This window comes from Phodopus roborovskii, unplaced genomic scaffold (genome assembly GCF_943737965.1).
Source record: "Phodopus roborovskii unplaced genomic scaffold, PHOROB, whole genome shotgun sequence".
NCBI lineage: Eukaryota > Metazoa > Chordata > Mammalia > Rodentia > Cricetidae > Phodopus > Phodopus roborovskii.
In genome coordinates, this window is record NW_026126511.1 from 51,893,963 (window position 1) to 51,906,886 (window position 12,924).

At 43.0% G+C, this 12,924-nt stretch overlaps 1 protein-coding gene across 2 annotated transcripts in view; it reads right to left on the reverse strand.

Moving 5' to 3' along the window:
- Sacs (sacsin molecular chaperone) overlaps positions 1–12,924 on the reverse strand; it is a 71,765-nt gene that overhangs the window by 28,972 nt on the left and 29,869 nt on the right. The window contains exons 1-4 of one of the 2 annotated variants that reach the window (XM_051195568.1): positions 8,059–8,192; positions 7,832–7,982; positions 3,336–3,423; positions 1,134–1,219 (exon numbers count right to left, since the gene is read on the reverse strand). In XM_051195568.1, coding sequence (XP_051051525.1) covers positions 1,134–1,219; positions 3,336–3,423; positions 7,832–7,982; positions 8,059–8,069 — 336 coding nt within the window. In that variant the 5' untranslated portion in view covers positions 8,070–8,192. Of the gene's footprint in view, positions 1–1,133; positions 1,220–3,335; positions 3,424–7,831; positions 7,983–8,058; positions 8,193–12,924 lie in introns of those variants that run through there. The other variant, XM_051195567.1, reaches the window with a different exon arrangement.

The window sequence follows — 12,924 nt, forward strand, 5'->3', positions numbered from 1 at the left end:
ACTACATACACAGGAGTTGGGAAGTCTTTCTCAGGAATAAACACCTGCAAGTCAGCTCTGAAGTTCCTATCTTTAGCTTCTAACTACGAATCCTGGAAGTACCAACAAATCCTCACAAAGACTTTGTTCAAAGGAAAGGACCCTAGTTCAGAGACATATACAGATCATTCTAAGATACCTTATGCTCAGACACTTCAAAAATCAACCACTAGTTCTCATTTGTTTACCAAACTTAAATGTTCTTCGAGAAAAGGATACTCAATGGTATAGTCTACATACCTGAGGCAGAAAGCATCTTAGTGATGAACCCCATCCTGAAAGTCACACTGAAGCTGTCCCCATGTCCCTGATGACAGCACAACCTGTACTCTGTGCCTATCTGAGCACAACTACAGGTACTAACAGACCTTAAAACTTTGCTAAGCTAGAAGAGAAATAAGGGCTAAGACACTGAATGAGAATAAGGAGGAAAATACATAATAAGTCATCTACTGTACCAGTTCATTAAGGAGGTTTCTTATTAAACATCAAACCTAATTTTCATAAAATCTTCTTTCATTGCCTTTTTGTGGACATTTAGTTTTTGTTTTTCTACTAGTCAGTACATTCAAAGTTAAAGAACTTATCACAAGCCATGTCCATAACCCTAGCACTAAGACTGATGTAGAAGCACTATGAGTTTGAAGTCAGCCTTGACTACATAGAGTTCTACTCCATCCTGGGGAAAAACATTTGAGTACATCAAATATAAATATAAATATGCAATTATCCTATTAAAGAAAACTCTTTCACAAAAACAAACCTCTAAATCCAGAGGCCAAACAAGCATGTGTTCCTGGCCCCTAACATGGACTGAGTTACTTGTTGCTTGACTGGTTGGTTAATGGCTGGTGCACAAAACCAGGGTTCAGTGCTCTACAAAAGCATTCCTAGAGGATACTGTATTCAAAGAGAGCATACAGCAGCTTAGTGTAATTCTATACCCCCAAACCCTATTCCCTTCATGCCAATTGTACTCTCAAATCTACTCCATTCAGAGTACTGTGGCTGTGGAGGCAAGGTAACACAATCAAATATAGATCAAATGCAAACACTAAGTTATTTTCCCTAAAGGTACATCTCAGATGTCATACCTTAAGGATCTGTCCTCCTTCTGGATATCTTCTTAAAATATCCTTAAGAAAATCAACAAGTGGAGGAGTTGTTTGACCAAATCGACCTAAAATGCAGAATATATTTTAAAAGAATTAGAAAAACAAGATTTCATGACTTAGCACCTATGTCTGATTTGAACCAAAATCTATCAGGTTAAGCAACTCAATAGAAAATAAAACCACTTAAGTGTTACCAAATCTCAAGACTTTGAACTAAATGACAAGAAGATTTTTTTCCAAGATATTCTATCACAAAAGGTTACTTCAATAGCAAGCAAGCAGCATGACAGAGGGATAAAGGTGCTGCCATTGTCTAGAGATTAAACAGCTGGTGCTGTTCATTGTTCCTATGCTGAAAAACATGACAGATAATGGAACTTATTGCCACATTCTTATTGCTCTCAAACTCAGCTGATATTCTAACGGTTCTGAAGTTCAATTATTGACTAGGTTAAAAACTAGGTGGTGGTGCACACCTTTAATCCCAGCACTTGGGAGACAGAGGCAGGTAGATCTCATTGAATCTGAGGCTAGCCTGGTTTACAGAGTGAATTCCAGCACAGCCAGAGCTGTTACATGGAGAAACACTCAAAAAAACAAAAAGCAAACAAACAAGACAAAACCAATAAACAAGAAAGGAAGAACTAAGAACTGCCTACACTGTTCTACACCAACTGACCCAGCCACTTTAAGATAGGCAGCAGGAAGGTATAAAATAAAGAAAAAGAATAAGCAATTTTTAAAATCTACATAAGAATAAAAACTAATACATAAAAAAGTGCTTATATAAAGAAACCACCACTGTTCATACTTCAGACTTTAGAATATTTGCACTAGTTAATGAGATACCTTTTGGGACCCAAGACCAAAAATGAAACCATGTATGTTTAATATACACCTTATACCATAGGCTGACAGAAATTCTATATAAAAATTTTAATGCGCCTGAATTTTGTTATAAACTGTCATATGAGGTGAAGTATTGAATTTTTCATTGTTGACATTATGCCCGATGCCTTTGAACTCCTGAAATTTCTGCATTAGGAATTCTCAAACTCTATGGATTTGTATAATTTTGACAGAATCATCCACCAACACCAGGCCTAAGTAGATTATGTCAACAGACTTCTTTCACTCATCACCCAACTAGCTCTATTAACCATTTTCCTCTGGCTTGTTCTGCTCCTCCCTGAATTCCATAATACGCACTTATTTTATTTTTAAAATACAACCTTTAGTTCAGGCTACTTTATTGCAGTATGTTGTGGGATATTTGTACACTGTGTGAAAATGTATTACTGTGACTGGTATAATAAAAAGCTGAATAACCAATAGCTAGGCAGGAGATATAGGCAGGATTTCTGGGGAGAGAAGGAAAGAGGAGAAGATTCGAGGTCACAGGAGATGACAGAGACACAGAGAAAACAGGAGGTACAAGATGGAAGAGAGGTAATGTCACATGATAAAACATAGATTAATATAAATGGGTTAATTTAAGTTATAATAGCTAGTTAGGAACAAGCCTATGCTATAGGCTGAGCTTTCATAATAATAATAATTCTCCAAGTCATCATTTGTGAGCTGGCGGCCCAAAGGAAAGTCCAACTACAGAAGTACATACAAAAAGCTACAGATACTTAATGCATGAACATGAAGGTCAGTATATACCCATGAAACTATCAAACATCATTATCACTACCATGCCTTATTACTCAGCTCCAAAAGTTTCTCCCAACTCCTTCTGTTTTGACTCTTATTCTTTTTGTGGAATAAAAGAGCTCCCTTCTTAGCAATTTTTTTAAAAAATACTTATTTTTTAAGACAGTCTTACTAGGTAGCAAAGGCTGCCTCACACTCCAAGGAGCCTCCTGCCTTGACTTCCTATGTATGGGATTACAGGCAAGCACCACCATGCTCCACTCTTAGCAGGCTTTTAGGTACTTCGTACAGTACTAGCACTGGTCATCATAACTGGGCCCTTCACTGGGCAACAGATATCCAAATCCCATTTGTTTTACATAGCTGAAATTTCATATTCTTAGACCAATACCTCTTCATTTCACACACACACGCCCCTCACAGTTCTTGGCAGCCACCATCCTTCCCTCTGTGTCTGCATTAAAATAAAATCTTCAATGGACTGAATTATGGCATATGCTTCTGATAAAGTCAATATTATACCTCCCCCCTGTAAGCCTTTTGATTGAAGGTTCACAAAAAGATGACAACTTTTGGAAGTCAGATCTCCAATCTTGATCCAGTCAGGTAACTGAAAAAAAGAGAACAGAAAATGTGTTAGAAGCAACACAACATCCAATACTGTCATTATCAAAACCTTACCTCAAATGCTTTTCTTTCAAGTATTGCTGGTTAACCATTCTTACAAAAAAATAAGTTGCTCTGAAGAGAATGTTTCAGGTGACAAAACAAAATGCTAATTAAAATATTTTTGTAATAAATATATTACTTAAATTTAAGTAACTATAAATAAATTTCTTCTCTACCATACAATTCTTCCCTCCCTCTCTCTCGGAAACTAGGCAAATAATCTATCACTGATCCACACTCCAGCCCAAATCATCTCAAATTCAGTTTTTAATATGTATAAGATCCTTAACATAAGCAAAACAATCTTTTTGGGCAATACTATCAATATGTATTTGGTGTGTAGCATAGGTCCAGGAAACTTCAACAGATCAAAGGACAAAATTTTTGGCATATTAATACGTATGGCAATTTTCTTGGTATTAATCTATGCAGCATTCCCGTGAATTAGCAGCATTTTTTATTAATTTTCGGTGGTATCCCATAGACTTATGTTCCTAGGCATTCTGTTTGGGAAGCATTACTACAGATGCCCCCCAGTAGGAAGGGAGTAAGCTACAGTTTCCCTGAAAACTGCCTCAGGGTTTGTCCCTTGCTTCTAATAAAGGTGGGTACAAGATGAATTACAATGACCCTCAGAGTAGACCTCAAAACCAAATTACTTTTGCTCTCCATCTACCTATATGGTCTACCTGGACTGACCTCTTCAACAGTCCAAAAATCACAAACATGACTCCAAAGCTTACCTGAAGGACACTTTCTAAGATACACTTCACTGACAGGGCCTGGGAAAAGGTGAGCTCACTAGCTTTCACTCTAGTACCACTTTTATTTGACATTTCAACCAACAGTGTCACCACCTACAGCCACTCTGGGGGGAACTGTCTCCAAAACTCCTCTGCAGTTACTTCTAGGTCCAAGCACATAATCTCTAGTCTCTCTAATCTAACCTGTATTTCTCCACTCCCTGCAGCAGCTGTTCCAAGGCACCTGTGTTTTAATAACCACCTCCAATTTGAACTCCTTACTTTCTGTATGCAATCCTTCTCCTGCTCCTCTCTTTGGATATACTGCTATTATGGCTTTGGTTGTAAAGCATGTTCACATCATATCCAGTCTTACACAGGTGCTTAAAGAAATATAGATGAGAATATTGGCAGCCACTTGCAAAAAAAGATCTTAAAAATAACCCAAATGCTGCGATGTATTTGTATAGCAAAATATCACACATTAATAAATACTGAACAGCCAAGCTATGTACAATTTAGATGTATATTAATAATTAAATTGAGTGAAAAAAATCTATCCAGTTTACTACATAAAGAATAAGCTCCTTATAATGGGCATTACCAATAAAAGTAAATGGAATATTAGTTGAGTAATATATTTAGGTTACACATACATATGAAATGCAAACACATATACACACATACCTACAGAACAATTAAGACAATGACAACAAAAAGGCAACAGAATAGACACAGACATGAAGGAGAAAGACAGACATACAGGAAGAGAAGAGCCACAAAGATATCCATAACATCACCCATGGGCGAACATCCACTGGTTAATTAACCATCTAATTAATTACTAAAAGAAAGTCATACATAAACCAATGATCATTAGTCCAATTTAGGATCACAAAAGTGCACTTAAAGAAAACAATGGCAGAGCAAGGAAGGAAACCTAAGAAGCTGCCAGGTTTTAAAGAGAATCAATTGCAAGAAACTAGACACCTAATATAAGTGCATTAGCTTAGCCAGATGTAACTGAGGATATGACAGCAGACAATCTGTAGACTATAATCAGTGTGGCTATCACAAGGCAGTGATTCTCCTAAAGAGCAACTGGGCAGTATAGATATCCCCAGCACTACTATCTCCTATAGAGTGTGCCATAGGAGCTTTGTACAGGCCATCTCCCTTCTGTCCTGGATACTACAACTAAGCAACATGCCTCTATTCTCCCCCACATGCAATGTGTCCCCTATTCAAACTGCCCATCTCATTGTTTTTAAAATGATTATAAAATCCTCAGAATTTTGGTCTTGCCAGCCTCATTCTTCCTTACAAACCTCAGAGACATGCATCATCAATTACTAGCAAACAGTAACTCGATCCTATTATTAAACACTATGATAATATAACTTTTTTAGAGATCACCCAACACCTCTTCCTTTTTTCTTTGTCAAAGACATAGGGAGATGTTTAAGCATCAAAAGCTTGGGTTTGGGGAATGGGAATTGGAGAAGGTTATAACACACTTGTGATGAATTAAAAGACAGAAAAGCTAAATCAGCGTCCTATCCTCTGTTGGTTATCATCTGCTGCTCACCCTGAAATATTCAGAATTTAGTAATGTCAAAGTTGTGAGCAGCATGGGACTGGAAGGTAAACTCCACCTGTGGAAAGAATGCCAACACAATGCTTCTTCTGAGCATTAAATGAGGCTGTAGGTAGAGAGGTCACAGAACAGTCTGGAGCAGAGGGAATAGAACAGGGCACAGGAGCTCAGCGGTCCTCTTCCCACACACTTTCCCAAATACAGAAAGGGAGAGGTGCTAGCATCAGGCAGGTCCTAGAATTTTATCTCCAATGCTGACCTCCCTCAGTTTTAGATCTGCAGCTGTGAGCTGACTTTCACTGTCTTTAGAGTCACAAACCTTAGAACTGGCTGGACTAGAAGTGGGAAAGCAGAAACTAACACATGAATTTGGCATACACATGGCAGCAATAAGCAGGATCTGGGTCACCCACTTCTCCATTATGTCCCCAGGTGCTTCTATGTCTCACCATCAGCTGAACCACACATAAAAGCAAGCTGGATGCCATACTTCTTCCAGAATGAGCTGCCTCTGTCATCTGCTAAGGAACCCTCGGTCGCCTGGTCTGACTCCAGACTTGGTAAATGTTCTGTAAAGTCTTTTGCCTTATTCTACATCCACTGCCCATCCTTTAGGGCAGCGGTTCTCAACCTTCCTAGTGTTGCAGCCTTTTAATACAGTTCTTCATAAAATTATTGTTGTTGCTACTTCATAACTAATTTTGCTACTGTCATGGATTGTAAACATTTGATATGCAAAGTGGTCTCAGGCAACGTTCACGAAATGTCCTGTATATCCTTTCACTTACTTATTTGTAGAGTATGTGTGTGAGAGAGAGAGAGAGAGAGAGAGAGAGAGAGAGAGAGAGAGAGAGAGATGGAGCACGTGTGTGGAGGTCAGAGGACAACTCTGAAGAGAAGATTTCTCCTTTTACCTTTACATGGGATCCCAGGGAATAAATCCAGTTGTCGGGCTTGCACAGCACTGAGCCACCTCACCACTGGCCCCTCCCCACCCCATGCTTTCAATTTCACCTTCACAGCCACAGACTAGAACCCCATAACCTCAAACCAGATCAGTGATGGACACAGACCTCTTTCTCCCTCCTAACCACCCAACCCAAACAATATGACCATGTCCACCAACTATCCCAAATCCGAGCTTTGCAAAGGTACCTGCAAAAATACTTCCAATGGCAAGAGCTACAACTGAGTCATTTGCATACATGCATCTAGGGAACATAATGACAAAGTAGGAGTAAGGTGGTACAGACGAAGAAGAGTAGACCCATAAATGTGAACAAGGCATGGAGGCCACACAGGTAAAGAAAGCAATAACAGTGTGTGCTTCTTTTCCGCTCTGCCTCAACTTCTTGGGCAAGCCAATGTCTTCACATCAGCACTATCCTTCTCACTATCCTGGGGAAAAGGATAAGGAATGACAGTTTCAGCAGAAATCAATGGTTAAGTGTGTGGAAAATCTGAAAACTGACCCAGGTAAAGTCAAGGCCACACTGGAGAGTTCTGCATTGAGCAGTATGGAAGTCCACCTCTATGTCACTCAAATTACTCCTGTAATTCCATTTGACTCTTTAAGTCCTGGAAATGATGCTCTTTATCGAACAATAAAGGAAAGTTACTAGAATTAAAGAATAAGATCATTTTCAAGAAAAAGCCATTTAATTTCCCACTCAAGGAAAGATATGAGTGATGATTTCCATACTACCAATGGTGATGTCTGTGAATTAAAAAAGAAAAATCCTTGGTTCACAATGTCCATCAAAAAAAAAAAAAAAGTTCGTATTTAGGCAGTGAAAATTCACAAATGTGGAAATTTCAAATGCCAAACAAACAACAATACCCCACGACTACCGGCAGGCGCATGCCCCGGCCATTCTGCTCCAGCTATTTGCAAAGCTCTCATGAATCATCTGAGCATCAGTCTTCCGTGACAGACAGGCGCCCTTGAGTTTCCTGCCGCTGGCGTGGGGCTGCGTCCATCTACCCGGGCAGGCCCGGAGCCGACCTACCTCCCTGTCTCCGCGCCACAGCCGCTGCTCCGCCACCGGGAAGCCGGTCTCGGCGAAGATGCTCTCCTTGAGGTCCCGCGCGGTTGCGGTCGCCGGCACCGCCACGGTCCTGCAGCCCACGCATCCGCGGAGCACGGTCACGCGGACCCACCTGCGACAGGCAAAGGAGGGATGTCAGCGGGGTTCGCGCGCGGCTGGCGCGCCCTCCCACCCGGGGGGCTCGTCACCTGTCCCCCATGGCGGGCTCCTCGGGCCCCCAGGCCGCCGCCTCACGCCCAGCCCAGCCGCTCCGCGAGGCCCGCCGCCGGCCCTGACGCGGGCATCCTCTTGGCGTAGGCCTGCGCCGCCCCGGCGCTCTGCCGCAGCCGCAGCCCGCACTGGAGGCAAAGGCAGGCGCCGCTGCGGAGGAGGAGCGAGCCCTGGCGCGCCGCGCGCCCCCGAGCGCAGAGGGCCCGGCGGGCGTCGGCCGCGGGCACGCGCGGCCCCAGGACCGTTAGCCGGCTAGCCGCTCCTCGGCGCAGCTACGTCTACCCGGACGCGCCCAGAGCACCGCCGCTGTTCTTGGAGGAGCCTCAGGCCCCGCCTCAGCTCCGCACCCTCCCGACTGCCGGAGGAGGCCCCGCCCCTGCCCTCAAGCCACACCCCTCCCCGGCACAGCCCGAGGACTGCGGCTGTAATGAGACTCAAGCAAGCCACGCCCCTCCAGGAGCCCGGGCCGATTACAACCTTTCTAGGGAGCCACGCGTCCCGTCTCTGCCACGCCCTCTCTCCCCGCCTAGTCTCTCAAGGAGCGACCCCACCGGCTCCCTCCAGGCCACGCCCCTCCCGAGCCCACGACGGACCCAACGTGACAGCTGAAGAGCAGACCCCACAGGCTACGCCCCACCCCGCCCTGTGCAACCTGCACAGATAACTGACAGTCTTCCGCCCCGCCCACCTGCAGGCCCCGCCCAGTTCGGCCCAGCCACATTCTGCGGGGATTTAAAACCCTGGAATTTGCTGGAAAAGAGTTGTATTGCCCTTGTTAGAGTTAACTCTTTGGGGACCAAGCATTTCTAGGGCCTAGGCCTTCTATTCTACAGTGTCTACGCAAGAATCTCATCTCCAAACAAGAGGCAAACGCTGAATTGCAATATGGTTTTTCCTGTTTGTTTTTGAGACCAGTAGAGACATGGAGGCAATCATTCCTGTAAACCTGGCATTCGGGAAGCCGAGGCAGGAGGATAGCCGCTAGTTTGAAGTGAGCCTGTGCTATCTGCGAGACTGTCTCCAAAAACCAAAATGTATGTGGGGGACCTGGCAGAGATTCAAACATTAGCTGTGTTGGAGGCAAGACAGGCAGAAGCAATACAAGATAATACACATAAGACATTTTAACATCATAAGTACTTTAATTTGGTAGCATTATCTTACACCCGGTGGCATAAGTCTCCCTTGGTCACATCTGTCACTCCGTGGACGTAGGAATGGGGTGATATAATAGGGTTGCCCCACAGCTTTAACTTAAGTTGCCTTGTAATTGAAAAGTGAGAACAGTTTCAATGAGTACCGGGTGCCTCCTTCCACTATTCTCAGAGATCCTGCTGAAAATCACAAACCAAACGTCCCCTCCCCTATTATAGTAACACAAAAGCTACACTGTAAATGGGTGATTGTCATTTGAAATATTTTCACCAGAATAGAAACTCCATTTTAGAGTTAACCCTAAGAAGTGGCATGAATCACCACTTCTCTTTACTCCTCTCAGTACTGTCAGAATTCATCACCAGGAGGAAAAGCTGTTTCGCTCTCTTTCTTAATGAAATTAACAGAGAAAATTATGTCAGTCAAGATTGGTTTTTGCTATTGGAAGAGGCCTTCATCGACTAGAGACAGACATACTAACAGCTTAAAGATCCTGCAAGAGACCCAATGGCCAAATACTTGTTTTTTAAATTAGATAAGCCTGTACAATAAGAGTTTTTTGTCAATCAAATGAGCTCTCTTCTTCCCCACCCTACCTCTCCCTCATCCCAAGCACCATGCTCAGCACCTGCGACCCCAGACAAATCTTCAGGTTAAAAGATTTCAGGGTCTAGGGTTCTTTCCCTGAGCACCAACAGGATGTGGTAACAATAGAACCCAGATGTGGAGTGGACAACCTAAAAGGAAGGCATGACCTCAGCCACCAGGCATGCTGCAAGCAGCATCCCGTCCGTCTACAAGGATGCTGGTCAGAGGCAGTGTGAACATGTAGGGCAGAGTGCCTTTGAGATACATCTCAATGTGTTATCACTCACAGGAAATGCAGACCTAGGGCTCAGGAGAGGTGTCAGAGCCAGCAGTGTAGACTGAGGTGTCACTAGCTTCTTCAGGTATTTCTGATAAAGTGTACCGGAAGCTGCTGTATCCCATCTGGATACACTCCTGAGTGACAAGGACACCCAAGGAATGAGACAAAGGTACCTAAGCAACTGCTTGAGTAGATGCAGTTTCTATTTTACCTGATAGAGTTCCAGACATGACCATGCTGGTGGTTACACAATATCATGGCTGTAATATCATGGAACTTCACAATCCAAAATTATTCAGAAGGTGAATTTTAAGCTGTATGTGTCACCATATTAAAAATATAATACTTCTGCTGGGCGGTGGTGGTGCAAGCTTTTAATAGCAGCACTTAGGAGCAGAGGCAAGTGGCTCGCTATGAGTTTGAGGCCAAACTTATCCATGTAGTGAGTTCCAGGACAGCCAGGGCTGATACACAGAGAAATCCTGTCTTGAAAACAATAATAATGATAATTAGAATATATTTTACCATTGTGTTTTCTGAGACAGAGTCTAAAGCACAAGATGGTCTTGGAGTGTAGCATCCTCCCACCTCTGCCTCCTAAGTGTTAGGACAGGACTTGTGGTCATGTTTCTCTTCCAATATTTTTTTTTTTTGAGAAGCACAGAAACACTAAAGAAGTTGGTAAGACCAGCTGCCAAGGTTTGGAACTTACATGTAAAAGGCAGGCAGCAGGGCAGGAGGGCAGGGACAAGAGTCATCTCACAAAGACACATTTCATTTTACAGATTGACTGGCAGGTAGCAATAACGTACAAAAGGCTGCATAGTTAAATGAGCAGTTAACATGTAAGTAGGACAAAGTGGCAAAATAATAGGGTAGTCATTATTCTACCAAAGAGAATGGCTGGTTCCATGAGGGGAGGGTTGTCCCACTTTCTAAATGTGCAAGGGTTTTATTATTTATTCATTTATTTGAGACAGAGTCTTACCATGTACCCCTGGCTGACTGGAACTCATTGTATAGAACAAGACAACCATGAACTCTGCCTCCTAAGTGCTGATATTAAAGGTGTCACCACCCCCTTGCAAGGATGTTTGCTACCTAAATAAATGACATGACTATTTTGACAGAAATCGTCAATAAATAGATGAGCTTGGAGAAATAGGAATCTGGGGCTGAGAAGATGGTTTGATGGGTAAAATGCTTGCCTTGTATGCAAGAAGGGCTGAATTAAGTTTCCTACCCTACACATAAAAACTGTTCCTGATATCTGCAATCCCTGAGCTTGCAGGGAAGCTGGGGTTGGTCCAGAAATAGATGTCTGAGGTTACTGGCCAGCCAATCTAGTCAGTGAGTTCTGGGTTCAGTGAAGAGATCCTGTCTCAATAATTACAATACTACTAACAAAGCAGAAAGAAGTAAATGATTAAAACAAGTCACATGAGCCTCCAAATGCACACACATCGACATGGACAATGCATGTGCTATTGAGGCACGGTCCATCTTTAGTGAAGGTCTTCATGGATTGAAGGGATGAAATGATTTTTACACACTGAAAATCAGCAGCTTGGAATCAGTAAAGTTGTGCCAGGAAGGCAGACCTGACTTCACCATGCAAACTCCTCCCAAGCAGGAGAGCAAGACTAATGAAGATCGTGGAAATCCTTATTTTAATAAGCAATGAAAGTGATTAGAGCTGCTAATTTTATGATTACATTCCAAAGAAGGAAGAGAGACAATAGACAAGTAGGCAAGTGATAGCTGTATCCCTTCCATGAGCCCCCCCCCCCAATGTCAGGTGGCAGGACACACCATTTAAATCAGTCAGCAATGAAGGGGAGTGGCTAAAAATGCAGGAAACAGAGGTTACACATCTTCTTTCACATTGGCATTGGTTGTATCATCACTTCCTCCCCTGTAAGCAACCTCTGCTTTCTTTCCAAATCTGTCCCTTCCTGTCACATAATCAGAGTTTTAAGTGATACCTGTCTTAGTTAGATTTCTATTATTGTGATAAAACAGCATGACCAAAAGCACCTTGGGGAGGAAAGGGTTTATTTCGCTTACAGTTGCACATCACAGATCATCATCAAAGAAAGTCAAGAATTCAAGGCAGGAACCTGGAGACAGGAACTGAAGCAGAGACCACAGAGGAATATTGTTTCCTGACTGGCTCCCCAAGGCTTGCTCAGCCTATTTTCTCATGCCCCCAGGACCATCTACCTTTAGGAGTACTCCTTTAGGGACCACTCCTTTAGGAGTGATGCCACTCACCATGGGTGGGGCTCTTCCACATCAATCACTAAAACAATGCCTTACAGGCTTGCCTATAGGCCAGTCTTACAGAAACATTTTCTCAACTGTGGTTCCTTCTTCTCAGAAAACTCTAGCTAGTGTTACATAATAAAACAAAACCAAACAAAACTACAGTACCTATTTGCTTATCAAAAATGTCCCACAGCCTGCAGCAAGTCTTATCAAACAAGTTCTCAAAGAATAACATGAAAGGGGGTGTAAGAAAGAGGGAAGGAAAGTATTAGATGGGAAGGAAGAGTAAAAGAGAAGAGTGGAAGGGGGAAGAGGCTAGGGAGGGGTGGGGACAAAGAGAAGGTAAGGGATATAAAAATGGAGGGGTAGGAAGAGGGAAAAGGACAGGGAAGGGAGGAGAAAGAAGAAAGGAAAAGACAGGAAGGAGAAGGGTGGGAAAGAACAGGAGGAGAGCAGAAAAAGGAGCAAGGATAAAGAGTGAGAGAAAAGGAAGGAAAAGGAGGATTCGTGGAAGAGATGAACAGTGGGATAAGGCAATAGAGGGGAAACCAGA